The following is a 19,921-nucleotide window of genomic DNA, read 5'->3' on the forward strand; positions in this document are numbered from 1 at the left end:
GGTTGAGCGTGTAGCTGGTGACTTTCTGTGTTCATATAAATACGATCGACTTGAAAGCACCGATTACACAGAACCACAGGCGTTACACTGGAGAGGTCTAAAGCAGATCTGGACAGATTTCACACAGCAGATCGTAGATTTTCTAGTTAGAAATGAACTAAAGCTATTTCTAGGAAACCAGGTCACCAAGAACATCTGCACAAACAGTAGTTTATAAGTACAATGTTCATGGAACAGTGGGCTCTTCATCAAGGTCAGTGAGAAAAGCACTGAATGCTGTGCAGGGCTGCTGTCACATCATCATCACATGAAAATCTTCTTCCCCTTAAAGCTTCTTTGAGCGTCCAAAAAGGTGGAAATCAGATGGTGATGAATCCGGACTATAAGCGTCTCTCAAACGGTCTCTCAGACACAACTGATCACGACTCCTCCCACCCTCACCGCTTATAACCAAAATATAAAAATGTGGAGAACTTGTTTCTCTACATACTTTTTAACCCTGCTTTCACCCTGTTCTTCAATGGTCAGGACCCCCACAGGACCACCACAGAGCAGGTATTATTTGGGTGGTGGATCATTCTCAGCACTGCAGTGACACTGACATGGTGGTGGTGTGTTAGTGTGTGTTGTGCTGGTATGAGTGGATCAGACACAGCAGTGCTGCTGGAGTTTTTAAATACCGTGTCCACTCACTGTCCACTCTATTAGACACTCCTACCGAGTTGGTCCACCTTGTAGATGTAAAGTCAGAGACGATCGCTCATCTATTGCTGCTGTTTGAGTTGGTCATCTTCTAGACCTTCATCAGTGGTCACAGGACGCTGCCCACGGGGCGCTGTTGGCCGGATATTTTTGGTTGGTGGACTATTCTCAGTCCAGCAGTGACAGTGAGGTGTTTAAAAACTACATCAGCGCTGCTGTGTCTGATCCACTCATACCAGCACAACACACACTAACACACCACCACCATGTCAGTGTCACTGCAGTGCTGAGAATAACCCACCACCGAAATAATACCTGCTCTGTAGTGGTCCTGTGGGGGTCCTGACCATTGAAGAACAGCATGAAAACGGGCTAACGAAGCATGCAAAAAAAACAGATGGACTACAGTCAGTAATTGTAGGACTACAAAGTGCTTCTCTATGGTAAGTGAAGCCGATAAACTGGACAATGTATATATATATATATATATATGTCTCTATTCATGATCAAATCTGATCAAAGTTCATCAGTAAGACCTTTGAGCTTTGTAATTACAATGCTTTCCTCCCATCTAAGTACTAACCGAGCCTGACCCTGCTCAGCTTCTGAGAACTTTCTCACTTTCCTGATGGAGATATTGTGGAGATTCTCACCCAGACCACAATAAACAAACCTCAGCACTGATCTCTGAGTGCTCCATGAGGTGTCTGCTCCCGCGGCTCCCGCTGCTATAGTTGGAAACACCCTGACCTGGTGCACCGTGCAGAGAAAGAGGACGGTCTAACAGCACTCCGTGTCCATGTCTGGTATTTAAGAGCTGAGAGCAGAATAAAGGGAGATTGATGTTTTGATGGATAGTCATTGACTTTCTAACCTTTCCCCCGCGTTCCAGTGTGCCGAGCCGTTGTGAAATGGCAGAAGGAATTTGCAAAGCTATTACCAAAGTGTCTTTCTAAATCATATGCCTCCGAGTGGAGATGACTCCTATAATACCTGCCATTTACCGCCCAAATTATCTATTAGTTTTCGATCTGGTGTGAGCCCACAGTCGCCCATGCTTTGAGGAGGGGTGGGGTGTGAGGCAGGGTGACGACAGGCTTGTGCTGAAAAAATGTAGTTTTTTCACATCTTTTAAAAACATGCCATTAGATGTATTGAATACTCTAATTCGCCCTTACAAGTAATTTGTTCTGCCATGTGATACTACTGTATATTCAGATTAGGGTAGTGCTCAGTGTATATATACACCGACTAGGCATAACATTATGACCACTGACAGGTGAAGTGAAGAACACTGATTATCTCTGCATCACGGCACCTGTTAGTGGGGGGGGGGGGGGGGGGGTATATTAGGCAGCAAGTGAACATATTATCCTCAAAGTTGATATTAGAAGCAGGAAAAATGGGCGAGCGTGAGGATTTGAGCCAATTTGACACGGGCCAAATTGTGATGGCTAGACGACTGGGTCAGAGCTTCTCCAAAACTGCAGCTCTTGTGGGGTGTTCCCAGTCTGCAGTGGTCAGTATCTTTTAAAAGGAAGGAACAGTGTTAAACCGGCGACCGAGTCATGGGCACCCAAGGCTCATTGATGCACGTGGGGAGTGAAGGCTGGCCCGTGTGGTCCGATCCAGCAGACGAGCTACTGTAGCTCAAATTGCTGAAGAAGTTAATGCTGGTTCTGGTAGAAAGGTGTCAGACCCCATGCCTCGATGGGTCAGGGCTGTTTTGACAGCAAAAGGGAGACCAACACAATATGTATTGACCCAAAAAGCATTTGAACACAGCATTTGAACACAGCATTTGGCAATAATACCACACAGCTATAACATGGCAACCATGTCCATCTCATAAAGCAATATGTATTAAAAGAGCCATTTAATGAGGAACTTCTCTCAGTGTATTTGTGTTCTCTGATCAGAATGCAACATTCCATTGGTTAACCGCCTCAACCAGTGTTTCCTTTCCCCAAAGAGAGTCAATGTTGCTCTGTGATAAAGAAAAGCCCCGTCCTGCCGCTCAGGTGGCGCAGCGGTAATAACATACACTGGAACACCAGAGCTGGGATCTCAAATACGTCGTATCAAATCTCAGCTCTGCCTGCCGGCTGGGCTGAACAGACATGAACAACGATTGGCCTGTTGTTCATATGGGCGGGACTAAGCCGGATGGGGTCTCTCTCTCATGACTGGTGTAATTACCTCTTAGGGTGTGTCTCTCCGTACACAGTGCTGAGCTGCATTGCACTCGTCAAAAAGTGTAGGTGATAAGATGCGTGATGCAATCGAGCAACTGGACGCGCTAAAAGTCGGGAGAAAAAGTGGAGAAAATGCATAAACAAAATACAAAAAAAAAAGAAAAAAGAAAAGCCCCATCCTGTGTGTTTTTCAGTGTTGCACCCACAAAAGCTGGATGAAGATGTTAGTGAAGCTAAAGAAACATATAATCTAGGAGGTTTGTTGCTTTACATTCTGATTCTGATTGTTAAATTATATCAATGTAATGCTGCATTTTGGCATATTTCTGTTCATACTTGGGCTGCAATTCCACAAAACACTGAAACACTGAAAAAAAAAACAATGATGTATTGCTTTATATACAGCCTGCTACAGGATATTTACATTTCCTAAAGATTTATGAAAGAAATGTGTACATAAATGCCCTCGTGGTTAATTAGCTTAAACTAACAATTAATATAGTGATGTACGACACGGGGAGTAAAGTGTAGAAATTTAGCTCTAGGGGTTATAAAGTGAACCACAGCAACAACAGCAGCACTTTCATGTGTCACAACATGCTAGTAATGTAGCACATTACACCATGTTTTTATTCACAAGCAGAAGATTGTAGTGTGGAGTTAAAAGCCCTTAGGAGAGTGTAAATAACATGTCTGGTAATGAGGAACGTAAACAAGCCCGTCTAGGTCATTTAGATGCTGTTTTCTCAGTCTATACATTTACAGTTAAGGTATTTACCAGACATGTTTATCCAGAGCGACGTCCAGCAGTGCTTGTGTTTGTGTAAACATGTTTGTTTCGGCTAAAATCCTGCTGGAAGAAAATATGGGTAAAGAACAGAATCTTTCTGTGGTTTTGTTGTTTTAATGAGATGTTTGTAAGTGTAAGATTAGTTTTCATTTAGGTTCTTGGTAAAAAAAGAAAAGTGTTTTTATTTACCTTGTTCAAATGTTCAAACAAGCAAGGAGAATCCACTCCACAACCTACACTATATGGACAAAAGTATTGGGACACTCCTTATTGTTGAATTCATCTGTTTCAGCCACAATTGCTAAGTATTTATATAAAATATAATTTATGCTTCTGACTTTTCTGCAACAGTTTAGGGAAGGTCCTTTCCTGTTCCAGAATCACTGTGCCCCTGACCAGCTGATTTATTCTGGGTAATAACGGAACAGAAAGGCGGCAAAAATGACCACAAATGCTCTTATTTAACATATTAACAGTACTGTAAAAACACTAATTGTCCTCTTTTCCTTGCATGTTCTTGCACATTCGTCACAATAAGCCACTTTAAATCATGAATCAACTTATTTTTTTTAACAAAAGGAACATAAAGAAATTTAAATGGTAAAAATATTCAGTTTATTTCGGCAACTAAGACCCCTATTTGTTTGTTTGTTTGTTTATTAGGATTTTCACGTCATGTTTTACACTTTGGTTACATTCATGACAGGAACGGTAGTCACTCATTTTACACAAGGTTCATCAGCTCACAAGGTTATATAGAACACAGTCATGGACAATTTTGTATCTCCAATTCACCTCACCTGCATGTCTTCGGACTGTGGGAGGAAACTGGAGCACCCGGGGGAACCCACGCAGACACAGGGAGAACATGCAAACTCCACACAGAAAGTACCCGGACCGCCCCACCTGGGGATCGAACCCAGGACCTTTTGCTGTGAGACAACACTGAGCCACACAAGACCCCTGTAAAAAGTACACAAAAATATTGGAACACCCTTTCTATTTTTTTATTATTATTTGTGTGTTTTAAGCCACACTAATTGTTAATAATGATATAAGAATAGCTTTAAGTTTTTAACTTTGCATCAACAGTTGGACAACATGTTTCAGCATGACTGTGTCCCTGTGCACAAAGCAAGCTCTATAAAGACTCCAGTGTCCTGCACAGGGCCCCGACCTCAGCCCCACTCAACAGCTCTGGAATGAACTGGAATGTTCTTGACCAACATTAGTGCCCAGCCATACAAATTGACCTTTGACATTTACATTTAGATTTTTGGCATTTAGCAGATGCCTTTATCCAAAGCGACTTACATTACTGTTACAGTACACAGTCTGGGAAACTGAGGGTTAAGGAGCTTGAACCAGCGACCTTCTGTAACCTTCTGATTACAAGTCCAGTACCTTAACCACTAGTCTTTGACTAAATGGACACTACTTATGTTTGCATTGTCCCCTTTTTTTCTCCCAATCTAGACAGGTTCAATTCCCCAGTCATAACGCCGCGATTGCTTCAGACCCTTATCCTGATCGTGGAGGGTCACGCCCCCTCCATCACATGCTGTTTGCCAACTGCTTCTATTTACCTGTACTGCACATGGTGGGTTCACACAGAGACCAGTATAACACACGGAATGTCAGGCACTAATCCCCATTATTCACCATGTCTGTGCGGATGCCATCAACCAGCCAGCAGAAGTCACATTTGCTGCATCAGTGAGAAATCTCATTAGTCTGCCCTCCCTCAGACACAGCCATTCATGTCTGTATAGGTGCCCAGGGTGCAGAGCTGAGATTTCAAATCTAGATCTCATCAGGGATGGGCTATCAGACCGAGCTAATTTAACACAGAGACATATTTCAACATCCTATTTTACCTTCATCTTAACCAAGAGTGACAGTATTACTGGAGCTAACTGATCTTCAGTCCCTCTTCATCCCTCTTGCCGTGTTGTCCTCCAAAAGGTTCCCATCACTTATAAGTCATCCTTACCCCGTAATTAACCAAACATTAATGATGATGATTGATTAGCCCATCGTTCATTGTGTCTAAAACATATTTCCCCCTAATGGCACGATGGCCGCCCTCGTCCGTTATTACGTCTGTCAAAACATCATTAGGTTCCAGAGTGATATGTAGTCGTGTCAGAGTTACAGAGAAATAAAAGCCCGGCGTGCTGAACATGGAGGGGATGGCCTAACTTCCGACCTGTGGCTTTACAAAGCAAATATTGATCTGGTCCTTCAGATAAAATTGAAAGTAAGTGAAGACTTATTTTCTCTCATAGTCCAAATTGAGTTGCACTAGACGATGAATGTCTGCAATTTTCACACTGCAGACAATTTATTCGAGCACCTCCGTTCAGCTAGCATGTTGTGCAATCGTAACAGCGAGGCACGCTGCACTACAAATTGATTTCATTTGTGGCAACGTGGGAAATGTATTTATGACAGAAAGCAAATGAGTGACACAATGACAGGGTATCAATATATCTGCACATTGTGAGCCAGAAAATGAGCAAAATAATAATATTATGAGTTTCTGAGTTATTAGTTTAATCTCATACTGACAATATGAAAAAATAACATTTAATTAAACTGGAATAATTAAAAAATATCAAAAATGCGTGTTACCCAATTTTACAGCTTTAATTCTTCTTCTATAAAGCATGATTAGAGAATCCAGAGCGAAGAATCTGAGAGCAATCTGATCTGATCCTCTCTTGTGGAAACTCTTCTCGAAGTGACCCCACAGATTTTTGAGAAGCTTTGAGTTTAAGGGCTGAAGTGGCTCATTTTCTTGTTTCTGCATTTATCAAACCATATTTGTATGGTTTTGAGACAATGTTCTGCTGAAAAATACAATCATGACCAGTTTTAGTCTCTTGCCTTTTATTTTATTTATGATTTATTTATTCATTATCTGTTTTACCACCGTTTTATTTTGGGCAGGAATTCTATGAACAGAAACACCCCACACAGGTTGCCAGTCCATCACAGGGCAGACACACACACACACACACACACACACACCTAGTAGCTCCAGTTAACCTGACTGCATGTCTTTTGCCTGCCACTTTGAATCTCTGAATCTTTGTGGACTGTATACACTGAAATCATGAATTTAGTGGACACATGTTAAGAAATGTTGACAGGCTGTTTGCTTTTGCATTTTTTAATAGCCAAAATGTAACCAATAACAGCTAAGCCTTTATTATTGCTCTAGTATTTATAGTGTATATATAGTATTTATATCCAATCATAAAGGCATATCTTGTTATTCCAGTTAAGTGTGTGTGTCTGTGTGGGTACCCCAGGATGGGGGGGGGGGGGGGGGGGGTACTGAGCATCATAGGAAACCCACATATACACGGGGAGAACATGCACAGATAAGACTCTGGCCGTATGCCAGGAATCAAGCCCAGATTTTTCTTGCTGCCACTTCATTAATTATTAATCATTTTTAAACTTTATTAATTATTAATGTGTTTATTTAAATAATGTATTAATTAGTCATTCCTGGGGTTTAATACAATTTTGTCTCATTTCATAAACGTAATCATTTTCTATAATTGAATAAGTGGATCTGTCATTTATTTTTACATAATTTTTACTCCATTGAAGTCACTGATGACAGATAAAATGATATTAAACACGTAGGTGAGCCTAAACTGCTACTTTTTGCCTGTTAAAATTGTTTATTTATTTATTAGGATTTTAACGTCATGTTTTACACACTTTGGTTATGTCTTTGGACTGTGGGAGGAAACCGGAGCACCTGGAGTAAACCCACACAGACATAGGGAGAACATGCAAACTTCACACAGACAGGACCCGGACCGCTCCTTCTGGGAATCGAGCCCAGGACCTTATTGCTGTGAGGCGACAGTGCTACCCAGCGAGCCACCGTGCCACATATTCTTATACGAATAATCATTCACACATATTTGCATCAAGAACTGGAAACAAATAATTGTAAATATTAAAACCTTGTATCACATTAAATTTCACCTGATCTGTAAGAACTAAAGAGACTTTGTAGTTGACTTAGCTTACAAAAATCCTCTTAGCCAAAAATCAATGCCACTACATTGGTGGGGACAATAACCAAGGGCTAATGTGACAGACCTGCCATTAGGAAGCGTCTCCCAGGACATGAGCTACTGTTGAGCGTGCACTTTACACGTTCAGCCTCAGCCTGTGTTTCACCTCAGTTCAGACTCCATTCAGCGCTGCTTTATCAGTACTGAGGCCAATTAGCCAGCCTTTCACCATAAAGCCGCCTCTCAAGTACTCAAAACAAAAAGCATCCGAGGCAATTAAGGATGTGCCTGCATGCCTATCTCCAGATAAGCCAGGGATACTGTAATAAGGGACGCAACAAAGGAAATCCAGTCAATGTACCCTGACACCATAAACAATTACACAACGGCATGGCGGAACAGGAGGAGGAAAGTGCTGCTGTGTTTTAAAAGGATTTAAAAAGGCAGTCGGGCTTGGCGTGAGGCTTTCTAAATGCCATCGCCCCGCTTAATCAGGGCCCGGCAGTGAAGAGAGCTGACAGTTTAAGTGGCGAAATGACACCGAGCTTATCTGGTGCAAAATGTTGCTTTACACGAGCCTCATGGAAATCCCTCCGAAATAAACACAGCAGACGCGTCCCAACATCAAAAACAAACAGACTTCCAAGAATAATGAAGACGCTCCAAATTTCCTAAAGGAGCGCCGAGTTTTTAATTCAATACAGCAACTGTAGTCGATATTTGGCAGAACCTTGGAAACACATTATGGTGAGCTGCCTTGCTGCCTACTGCCTACCTGGGCAGCTGCCTCAGTAGAGAGGATTCTAATAGAACATTACTCCGTTGGTTGCTTCACATTCGTCCCCCATATTTGTCTTTTTTTTGTGAGAAAAGTTGTGCCGCACTGAATGCTGGGATTGCCTTCAGCACTAAGGAAGCATCGGACGCTTCTCAGATTATCATTCAGAAATAAGGCACCTTGGTAGGCAGCATTTTAAGGTATCTAAGACGTATTTAGACATGCCTTCTTCTCGGGAGCACTGGATAACGTAAAATGCGTCTATGTAGAGAGAACATTAGGTTTTCGTACAGACCCTTTATGGCCACAACTATGTGGACACCTGACCATGGCACTGATGTTGGTAGAGAAGAGTTGGCTTGCAATCAACATTCCAAATTCATCCCAAAATTGTTATGTGGGGTTGAGGTCAAGAGTTCGGCACTGGAGTTCCTTCATGCCAAACTTATTAAGTGGCACAATCATGCTAGAACATTTCACATCTTCTGCATTTAGCAGACGCTTTTATCCAAAGTGACTTACAATTGTGACAGTATACAATCTAAGCAATTCAGGGTTAAGGGTCTTGCTCAAGGGCCCAACAGTGGCAACCTGGCAGAGGTGGGGCTTGAACCGGCAACCTTCTGATTACTAGTCCAGTACCTTAACCGCCAGGCTACAGCTGCCATAGACAGAGAAGATTCTTACCTAAACTGTTGCCACAAAACTGGAAGCGCAATGTGTCATACAGGTGATTTGATTTATATACCTACCAGCAATGGGTGTGGCTGAAACACCTTAACTCAATAATTAGTAGAAGTGTCCACTTACAGTGTGTAACATTATTGTTTTTTTAATGACTTAATGATTAAAACAGAAACTAGAGGAAGTGTGATCTAACATTTACGGCCACACCTAAAAAGCACTGTGGCTGTAGTGTTTCATCATCGCTACTGTAACACGAGACCCCACTGTCCATCCCAACTGTGCAGTGAGTATAAATGTGCAGCCATGCTGTTTCAGGACGAGGCTTGTGTGCCCTCGGAGAGAAAGGTATATAAGGGATCAGGTGTGCCATCCCAAAGCAATAAAGCACACTACCCTGCCCTGGGCGCTCACACATCACAATCTCCTCCTGATCTGTGAGGAAACAGACTGACCCAGCTCACCCCAGCTCCCTTAATGAGACAATCCAGTTATTGAGACACAGCCGTTATAAATGTATCCGGACCTGTCCTAATATAACTTATTATAACCGTACAAAAGGATTTAAATTTAGAATTCGAACCACGATGATAATTATTTTAATTTACAGCAAAATCAGATCAAACATTTTCCCTCCCGACTTTCTTGTTGAGTTTGGTTTTATTGGATTCATGTGATATTACACCTGGGTCAGGGTAGAATTTCTTGAAAACAGACGTTTAATTCAGTTCAGTTCATTCACAGATCTAAAATAATTCAGTTAATGAGTTGAGATGAGACACAGGGTCTGTCTGAAAACATCAGGGTCTGTTTGAAAACCTAAGCTGCGTCCAAAATCTCATACTTAAACAGTACGTACTAGATTCGAGGTGATGCGCACTGCTCGAGCGATAAAGCAGTACGCTCTTTCAGTACACAAGTGTGCAGTATGCATGCAACCTCAACGTACTACGACCGCCATCCTACCGACGTCACATGATGCATGACGTTAGAACAATTTTAAAATCAACGTGTGTCAATCAAAATGAACGTTATTCAGGGTTGTACTTATACAATGTTTACATTTTTCATCTACTTCAAACGCCTTTGCATTTCCAGTTGAATTATGGGATAGTAGGAAAGTTTGTTTATTAGGATTTTAACATCATGTTTAACACTTTGGTTACATTCATGACAGAAATGGTAGTTACTCATTACACAAGATTCATCAGGTCACACAGGTTCAATATCAAACACAGTCATGGACAATTTAGTATCTCCAATTCACCTCACTTGCACATCTTTGGACTGTGGGAAGAAACCCACGCAGACACCGGGAGAACATGCAAACTCCACACAGAAAGGACCCGGACCGCCCCACCTGGGGATCGAACCCAGGACCTTCTTGCTGTGAGGCGACAGTGCTACCCACTTAGCCACCGTGCCACCTAGTAGGGATGAAACGATGCACCACAAGACAGTTGAAAATCGATGCACATGTGTAACGATTCAAATCGGTTTACATGTATAATGAATCGATATTCACTTTAAACAGCAGAGGGCCCTGGAGCGATTCACCTGGTTGACGTCACTACAGGGTTACCAGGTTCGGAATTTTCCAGCCAAATTTAATCATGTGAGGATACTTTCTTTATTTGTATTATTCATTTATTTATTTAATGTGGGATTTATTTCATTTTAGTTTGTTTTTTTTTTACACAAAAAGGGAAATGTGCAGCATTGTTTTGCATGGATTGTACCTACCTCAGAAAAAAAGGGCATTTATTATTTAGATAAATAAAAGAAAAGCACAAATACAGTATTTTATTTTTTTATTTAAGAAATGCAATAAGAGGAAACTTCGGGAAAAAAAACATCGTGAACCCTTTATTGTGAATCGCATCTCATCGTGGGTAGTATTGTTACATCTCTATGGGGTAGATTATCAGACTGCAAGTGTGCATTGTTTGCATACTCAAAAATGGCTGGTAGGTCATCCGGGTACTTTTAGTGTACTGTTTAATGAATACTACACATTCGAACACATTAACCGCTCTCGCGTGTACTGTTCGTGTACTGTTCAGTATGGAAGTATGCGATTTCGGACGCAACTCTAGTGATCTCTCTACATAGACGCATTTTACGTCATCCTACGCTCCAGAGAAGAAGGCTGTCTAAATTCTTAGATTCCTTAAAATGCTGCCTACTGAGATGCCTTAATTCTAAGCTATAATCTGACCAGAATAACAAAAGAGCATCTGATGTTTTCTTAGCTGTGAAGGTAATCCCAGCATGCACAGAAAATTACAACATTTCTCTGGATCCTCTGAATCTTTTAATCACTTTATAGACTGTATACGGTGAAATCCTAAATTCATTGCAATTACATGTTGAGAAACGTCAACAGGCATTAGACTATGTGGTCATCTTTTAGCCGAATTCTACCCATCCTTGTAAACAGCTGAGCCTTCATTAATGCTCCCATTAAACCCAATCATAAAAGCATATCGTTTATTGGTGAAAAGTTCCGAAAAAGTTGTTTTTTAAATCCCTAACATTGCTCCTGCTGCAGATTTGAAAAATATTGCATATAAGAGTATATTAACAAATGTTTATTAAGTTATTAGGGTAAAACATTGAATATTTGCTAAATACCTGTAACTGCTTATTTATTTTACTTTTTTTGTCTATTTTTAATGTTGCTTCAATTTGGTTGTAAATTTGTGTTCCACTTATTTTATTTAAATTAATTTACTAAAATGCTTTTTAGTTTTCATTAGTTTTGCCTTCTTCCTGGCTCATCTCATAATAAAGAGTTAAAGGTTGGGGTTTTTTTTGGCTGCATTGATTGTTTTAATATTGATAGTGACATCAGGCCAGCGATCAGAAACCCTGCAGCTCTAATCTGCCCCCGGCTTTGTGATGTTTGGAATACAATCAGGTATTTTGAGCTTTTATCACTTCCATCCCTCCTCGGTGAGCGATAAGGACTTGACAGGATGCTGAACCCCGGGACGCAGCACTGGGGACGTGCCCGTGCTTTTTCTGAGTGCTTTTAAAATGAAGAGCTTATGACGCAGTGAGTTTGTTGTACTTGAGTCTCGGGAGATAATGGTACTTGTACAGGGCTGTATTTTATTTCTGCTCATTTTATCAGTCACTCAGGTACACTGAGCGTCGCCCAGCTCTCGGGTCCAACTCACCAATGTACAAAAGCAATGAATTTAAAAAAGCTTTTCTCAATCGTATGAGCTCTCCAATGTGTTTGTTTGTTTATTTACGTACTTCATAAGTGACTAACTTAATTACTTATTTGTTTATTAATGTATTTTTTTTAGCTCCATGTTCAATTCTGGGTGAAGGATTGAACTTTGGAACATGAATAAACACGCTCTTCCAAATAGCTTTGAGAAGTTCCAATAGTTCCAATACTCTTCGTGAGTAGGGCCATCCCTAAACTGTTGCTGCACCTGTGTGTGTGTGTGTATATATATATATATATATTTTTTTTTTTTTTTTTTTGCAGCAACAGTTTAGGGAAGGCCCGTTCCTGCACAAAGCAAGATCAATAATCATTTGAGGCTCTTTGACCAACATCAGTGCCCAGCCATACAAATGCTCTTTTGACTGATAGGGTACAAATTCCCACAGATATACTTTAAGATATACTTGTAAAAAGCCTTCTCAAAGGAGCGACTGTTGTTATAGCTGAGAAGATCACACAGAGGTCACTCTTGGTTTAATACCACTGGTTTTTGAAATTGGATTTCCAACAAGCTTGTGATCAGGTGTCCAATTACTTTTGGCCATATAGTGTGTGTTTATTTATTTACTTACTTAATAACTGACTAACTTAATTACTTATTTGTTTATTAATTACTTTATTTGGCTTCATGTTTTACTCCAGGTAGTTTTGTATATTGCAGCAACAGTTTAGGGAAGGGCCTGTCCTGTTCCAGCATGACTGTGCAACTGTGCACAAGGCAAGATCATTCATTAATTGAGTCTGTGCTTAGCCCTACAAATGTTCTTTTGACTGATTGGGCACAAATTCCCACATATATACTTATACGTTTTGTTTAAGTAAAAGCCTCCTCATATGAGCAACTGTTGTTACAGCTGAGAAGATCACACAGAGGTCACTCTATTTTAATACTATTGGTCTTTGAAATTCATGGTCAGGTGTCCAAATAATTTTGGCCATATAGTGTGTGTATACTATATTATATTATTGCTGCCAGATATATACAATTTGAACAGAATTATTTGGGAATGCCCTCCCTAGCACTATTTAAAATCTGACATTAAAATGAATAGATGCATTAGGAACCATTAGGACTTACTTAACATAAGACACGCCGCACTGATCAGCCGTGGCACTATTTTGTTCCCTTTTAAATAATTGATGCACCTCGTACACAAATCCACATACTACAAACGTGAACATGTGCAGCACAAACACAACCCTTAGCTGATTATGAATATTCCAGCTCTGGCTGTTTTCCTTTATTGGATTTCTTGTCCTCACCCTAAGCTACATAACAGGATCAATAGCATTTCCAATTGCATTACGCATTTGCTGAAGTCACTACTTCACTAGATTGGCTTGATATGAATAGACTGGATGATTATTATCAGGTAATTTGGTGGAAATTTCACAAACACTGTGTATATCATATTTCTTGGCATGCTATACGGTTTGCGTAGCCTGCAGTGGAGGACTACGACGAGATGCTATCATTTTTCTAACAGTGTAAATCACATCCTGGTCCCGTAGGACAGATCCTGTCTTTATATTACAATAATATCAGCATTAGGATCATTTCTACTAATAAACTCCCACAGAGCAACTCTGGTACTGTAAATTTGCTGTGCTGGCCTTAAATATCCCAGATTGGCTCATTCTGTAACAACAAACCAGCCACGTTCAGTCCATCAGAGCTTTTTACTGATGGATACCTTGGGTCTGTCCGGAAACCTAGTGATCTCTTTAGATTAGGGATGTAACGATGCACCACAAGACAGTTAAAAATTGTAACGATTGTGTAACGATTGAAATTGGTTTACATGTAAAATGAATCGATATTCACTTTAAACAGCAGAGGGCAATGGCGTTATTCACCTTGCCTGGTTGGCGTCACTACAGGGTTGCCAGGTTCGGAATTTTCCAGCCAAATTTATTTATGTGAGGATACTTTATTTGTGTTATTCATTCACATGTATATAATGTGGAATTTATGTCATGTCAGTTTTTTTACACAATAAGGGAAATGTGCAGCATTGTTTTGCATGGTTTGTACCTACCTCAGAAATAAAAGGGCATTCGTTATTTAGATAAATAAAAGATAAGCACAAATACAGTATTTTATTTTATTTTTAAGAGAAATAATAAAAGGAAACTTTGCCATAATTTGTCTTCAATTTTTCTTAGTTTAAAAAAATCAGGAGAAAATCGTATTGTGATCCCAGTATCGTGAATCGCATCGCATCATGGGTAGAGTTACATCCCTATTCTAGATATACACATTTTACATCATCCTACGTGCGCTCCCGAGAAGAGGGCATGTCTAAATTTCTTAGATACCTTAAAATGCTGCCTACTGAGGCGCCTTAATTCTAAGTGATAATCTGACTGAATAACGAGGGAGCATCCGATGCTTCCTTAGAGGTGAAGGCAATCCCAGAATTCAGTGCGGCAGCACATTTCTCATAAAAACTACAAGTTACGAGTTATTTTCAAATGTAAATAATTTCTTACTGATTTTTATTTGTATAAAGGTGCACAAATGTCATATATTTGCAAATTCGAGCTCGTCAGGGACAGTTTAATCGTTTTCAGGACACGGAGGGAGACGTTAGCTGGCATGCTAGAGGGTTGTGCCACCTCAGCACATTGGTTTGAATGGCCTGAGGCTATAGGGCAGGGCTAGCTCAGCGGTTAAGGTACAGGACTAGTTATCAGAAAGTTGCTGGTTCAAGCCTCACATCTGCCAGCGTGCCACTGTTGGGCCCTTGAGCAAGACCCTTAACCCTCAGTTGCTTGCAATGTATACAGTCTGAATTGTAAGTCGGTTTGGATAAAGGCGTCTGCTAAATGCTGAAAATGTAAAAGTAAGCTTAGAAAGCAAAAATTGTGATGACGCAATTGCTGTAATCGCTGTCTACGTAGTAAATAATCTGTTCTATAAGGTCAATGACTTATTAGAATCCTCTCTACTGAGGCAGCTGCCCAGGTAGTCAGGAGGCAGCAAGGCAGCAGGGCAGCTCACTAGGTTTTCGAACAGCCCCCTTGTGTACATGACCTGAAGAGATCTTTGCCTGGATTATTAAATTACTTCAATTTATTACTTCTCTTGGTGTCCCTGAACAGCACCTCCTTCCTGCAGAAACTAAACCTTGTTAATCAGATCTGGGCTCCTTTTACTCTTAATCCCTTTTGTATTGATGCTCCTCGGCTCTGCAGTAAACAACCTGCCTGCTTGTCACATTAAAATAATTGCAAAGCTTTCTGAACGGGGCAACGGCTGCACTCTCAGCTCAAGCAGCGCTGCCTTCCCTCAGGGATTGATGGCATCCAGCTGCCATTAATATTCAAGGTGAAGCCCCTCAGGAGCACATGCAGACCCTGCCCACAAAATCACAGCTTGATAAGATCTTTTCTCACCCATTTATTCTCTCTCTCTCATTCCTGTTCCTGTCTCGCTGTTTCTCTCTGATTCTCTTTCTCTGTTGCTTTTACTACTTGTGTGAAAGAGCAGAACTTATAACCAGAACCAGATACACAATACTTTTATATATTCTATATATTTTATATACTATTATATGTGCTTATTTTAATTTTAGATATTTACATCCTTATTTATTCTACTAAACCTCAATATAATAATCACTCTCCCTCACTCACTGTCTTTACCGCTTATCCAATTATGGTCGCGGGGGTGCTGGAGCCTATCCCAGCTTTTCGATGGGCGCAAGGCACACAGTAACACCCTGGACAGGGCGCCAGTCCATCGTAGGACTGACACACATACACACACACACATACACACCCATTCACCTATAGGGCAATTTTGTATCTCCAATTAACCTGACTGCATGTTTTTGGACTGTGGGAGGAATCATGGGTTAAGAGGCAAGCTCAGGGGCCCAACAGTGATGGTGTTGAACCAGCAGTGGGCTTAAACCAGCAACTTTCTGATCACTAGTCCAGTACCTTGACCACTGAGCAACCACTGCCTCCTTGTTTAATACAGTGGTACCTTGAAACTCAATTGGTTCTAAGACTGGCATTGAGTTTTAAAGACGTTGAGTTTCAAGGTATTTTTTCAATAAGGATTCTTACAATTTCTCAGAACCTCAAGCTGTAACACAATTTTAAAAGTGAAACAGTGAGGAAAATAAAGCTAAACACAGATACATGTGGAGCTTTCAGAGTGAATCTGATTCGTTTATTTACTTTATTTATTCATTATTTTATTTATTGTGCTGTTTTCTCCCTCCTCTTCTGGTGTCCACGTATTAAGGGATATTTTAAGGTTAAGGACATCGATTAGGATCAGAGGTTAGTCTTCAAACCTTGCAATTTCAGTTTCCTCCCACTAATGAAAATATTGCAGTAATAACGTAACCACACAGATGGCCTCAAGTGTCCATAGCTGCGATCCTTCAGTCCATGCTGGCCAATGGCTTTGCGTCTCAGTGATGAGTTATTGATGGTGCGGTCCTGCCGGCGACAGCAGGCACAAAGAAGCCGATTGATTTTGCAGTGCTGGACTGTATCTGGTCACAGTGTTCGAGGCAGAATGAAGGAGGAGAGTCACTGATCTGTGATGCTTTTGAATGGCAGAGGCCTTAAATTCCATTAGTCACACTTCCAGGAAATCAGTGAAACTAATTACAGGCCTTAACTGCAAGGAAACGTTTAGGGAATAAAATCAAAGAACAAAGTGCTAACTTTTATCTTGTGTGGCTATTTTTTTAGTTGATAAATGAGTGTTTAGAACGTGGCATCTTATCATCTTTTTATTTAATTTTTTCTTCTAAATTGCTAAAAAGAAAAAAGAAAAAACAAATGAAACACTCACTCACACACTGTCTTAACCGCTTATCCAATTAGGGCCACGGCGCGGGGGGGGGGGGGGGGTGCTGGAGCCTATCCCAGCTTTTCAATGGGCGCAAGGCACACAGTAACACCCTGGACGGGGCATCAGTCCATCACAGGGCAGACACACATACACATACACACACCCATTCACCTACAGGGCAATTCAGTGTCTCCAATTAACCTGACTGCATGTTTTTGGACTGTGGGAGGAAACCGGAGCTCCCGGAGGAAAACCCACACAGACACGGGGAGAACATGCAAACTCCACACAGAAAGGAGGCGACAGTGCTACCCACTGAGCCACCGTGCCGCCCACAAATGCAACTGCATTTAATCCATTATATTTTCTTTGAATCATTTACATTCACACCTAGGTTTATTTTAGTCGATTCACCAGTTGGCATGTTTTTGAGTGGTATGAAACTGAGTGAAACGGAAGAAAAAATCCAGCAAGGACATTGGTAGAATATGGTAAACTTCCTACAGGCAGTATTAAGAGCCTAGACTCAAACCTGGGGACTGAGAGCTGTGTGGCACCAATGCTACAATCCAAAACATTTTTAATCAGCTTAGACTGGGTATTGAAATAAAAAAATCAAAGGTTAATGGGCGTTTCCAGAGCATCACTCACTTACCCATCAGCTGACAATGTACATACAGGCACAAGTTTGCAAGTTTGAGTAGCCATTCTTTTAATGGACGAGAAACCCTGACTCACAATGGACATTCCAATTCATCTCAAAGGTGTTTAGTAGGGTTAGGGTTCAAGCCACTGAAGTTCATTGTACACCAGACTCATTAAACCATGTCTTTATGGACTTTGCTTTGTGTATTGTAATACAGTCATGCTGGAACAATAAAGGGCCCTCCCCAAACTGTTGCCACAAAGTTGGATGCATATCATTAATTTATAAAAGGTTAATTTTGAATATACAGATGTTAACAACAAGTGTGGCTGAAACGTCCCTCCATTTCTGCTTTTGGTAGCTGATTGTTTTCAAACACACACCATGCTGTATGTAGTGTCGGTTCTGTGTTGTCTCTAGTAGTTCTGTTTTCTTGTATGTAGCACCAGCAAGTCCTGAAGGAACGTTGTTTTGTTTCACTGTGTACTGTCCACACTGTATATGGTTAAAATTACAATGAAAACCCACTTGACCCGGTTCGAATCTCAGCTCTGCTACCGGTCGGCTGGGCGCCATCTAGCAGGCACAATTGGCAGTGCCTACAGCAGACAAAACTGGCCACCTGTTGGGTGGAAAAGACCGGACTAAGTGGGTGGGGTCTTCAAATACTGTGTAAGGACCCTGGTTAGGCGCCTGTGTAGAAGTGGACGAGCCTCGTGTGCTAATCCATCAAAGCACGGGTGAATAAGTAGGGGTTGAGGGATTGCACACGTGTCAGAGGGGGCATGGAGCTGGTAAATGTACCCTCCTTCAATGCAATCAGGATCCCCAGCAGCGGAAAACTAATTGGCAACGCTAATTTGGGAGAAAAAGGAAAAACACTTGACCTGACACGTGATACTCAAGTTTGCTTCAAACACCAGCGCTTTAGCTTTAAGTCAACCAAAAAAATCAGTATTCAGAACCATGCTCAGGCTTACAATTTGGTTTTGCACTTATCCATACATAACTCAATCGTGGATATGGGTCCAAAATAAAAGTACAAGTGTAAAAAGCCCTAAATTGAGCACTAATTATGCATGAGGTACTAGGAGAATATTAGTGTCACTTTGCACACTTGCCTTAAGCCCAAGAGTCACGAGGACCCTAATCGAATGATGTTTATGATGAAATATTGAGTCACACGTTCTCAGACTGTAACAGACCAATTTTTTTCATCTTTTTACTAGCAGTACTTTTACTTTATTAGGGTTTATGGTTCATCCTATTCCACTTCTGTTCCGAGAATAAAATAATTAAATAAATAAATAAATAAAATGGAAATTTAAGAATGACTCAGTGAAGCCTAAAGCGAGCTTAAAGCGAGCACGCTGCTGAATCACACACGTTACATTCCCACTTATTATTTCTCTGTGCCCCTGAGATACAACAAAACAGCAAAACTGGTAAAAATGCTTCTGTTATGTACAAATTGGTGCACGCTGGCACAAACTCAAAGCAACTCAAACATGGGCTCGATTAAAAACTTTACTTCCAACTCTTTGCTTTGCTTTTATGAAAATACTGAACTACATTTAGGAAGCGAGCGACGTCTCAGCCTCTGTAACAGGGACTGTAACAGCACAGCGCATGAGAACGTGACTACAGTGAATACAAACTCTGTTTAATCTTAATCCAAGTTCATTACACAGGAAACAGCTGGATAAAAATAAAGTATTAATAAAACATGAACTGAACGGACAAAAGTATTGGAACACCATTCTATTTTTAGCCCCAAGATTTTCATGTGATGATGATGTGAAGGCAGCGCTGCATCAGTGCTGATGGCATTAAAAAGTTGGTACGACGTTGGGAAAATGCATCTGAACGTGACTGTGTAGAAAAGTGATGTCACAAAACTTTTTGAAAAACCCTCATATACTGTATATATACAATTCAGATAGATAGATAGATGATGGATGGATGGATAGATGATGGACGGACGGACGGACGGACGGACAGACAGATAGATAGATAGATA

The 19,921-nt window shown here is 40.9% G+C and overlaps 1 protein-coding gene across 11 annotated transcripts in view; it reads right to left on the reverse strand.

The window, feature by feature from the left end:
• Positions 1-19,921, reverse strand: part of nlgn1 (neuroligin 1) — a 258,250-nt gene that overhangs the window by 198,113 nt on the left and 40,216 nt on the right. The window contains exon 2 of one of the 11 annotated variants that reach the window (XM_063012562.1): positions 7,556-7,562. The exons of 8 other annotated variants lie outside the window; for them this stretch is intronic. In XM_063012562.1, the coding sequence (XP_062868632.1) occupies positions 7,556-7,562 (7 nt within the window). Of the gene's footprint in view, positions 1-4,803; positions 4,829-5,190; positions 5,214-7,555; positions 7,563-19,921 lie in introns of all 11 variants that reach the window. 2 more of the 11 variants (XM_063012566.1, XM_063012567.1) reach the window with 2 other exon arrangements.

This window comes from Trichomycterus rosablanca, chromosome 17 (assembly GCF_030014385.1).
Source record: "Trichomycterus rosablanca isolate fTriRos1 chromosome 17, fTriRos1.hap1, whole genome shotgun sequence".
Lineage (NCBI taxonomy): Eukaryota > Metazoa > Chordata > Actinopteri > Siluriformes > Trichomycteridae > Trichomycterus > Trichomycterus rosablanca.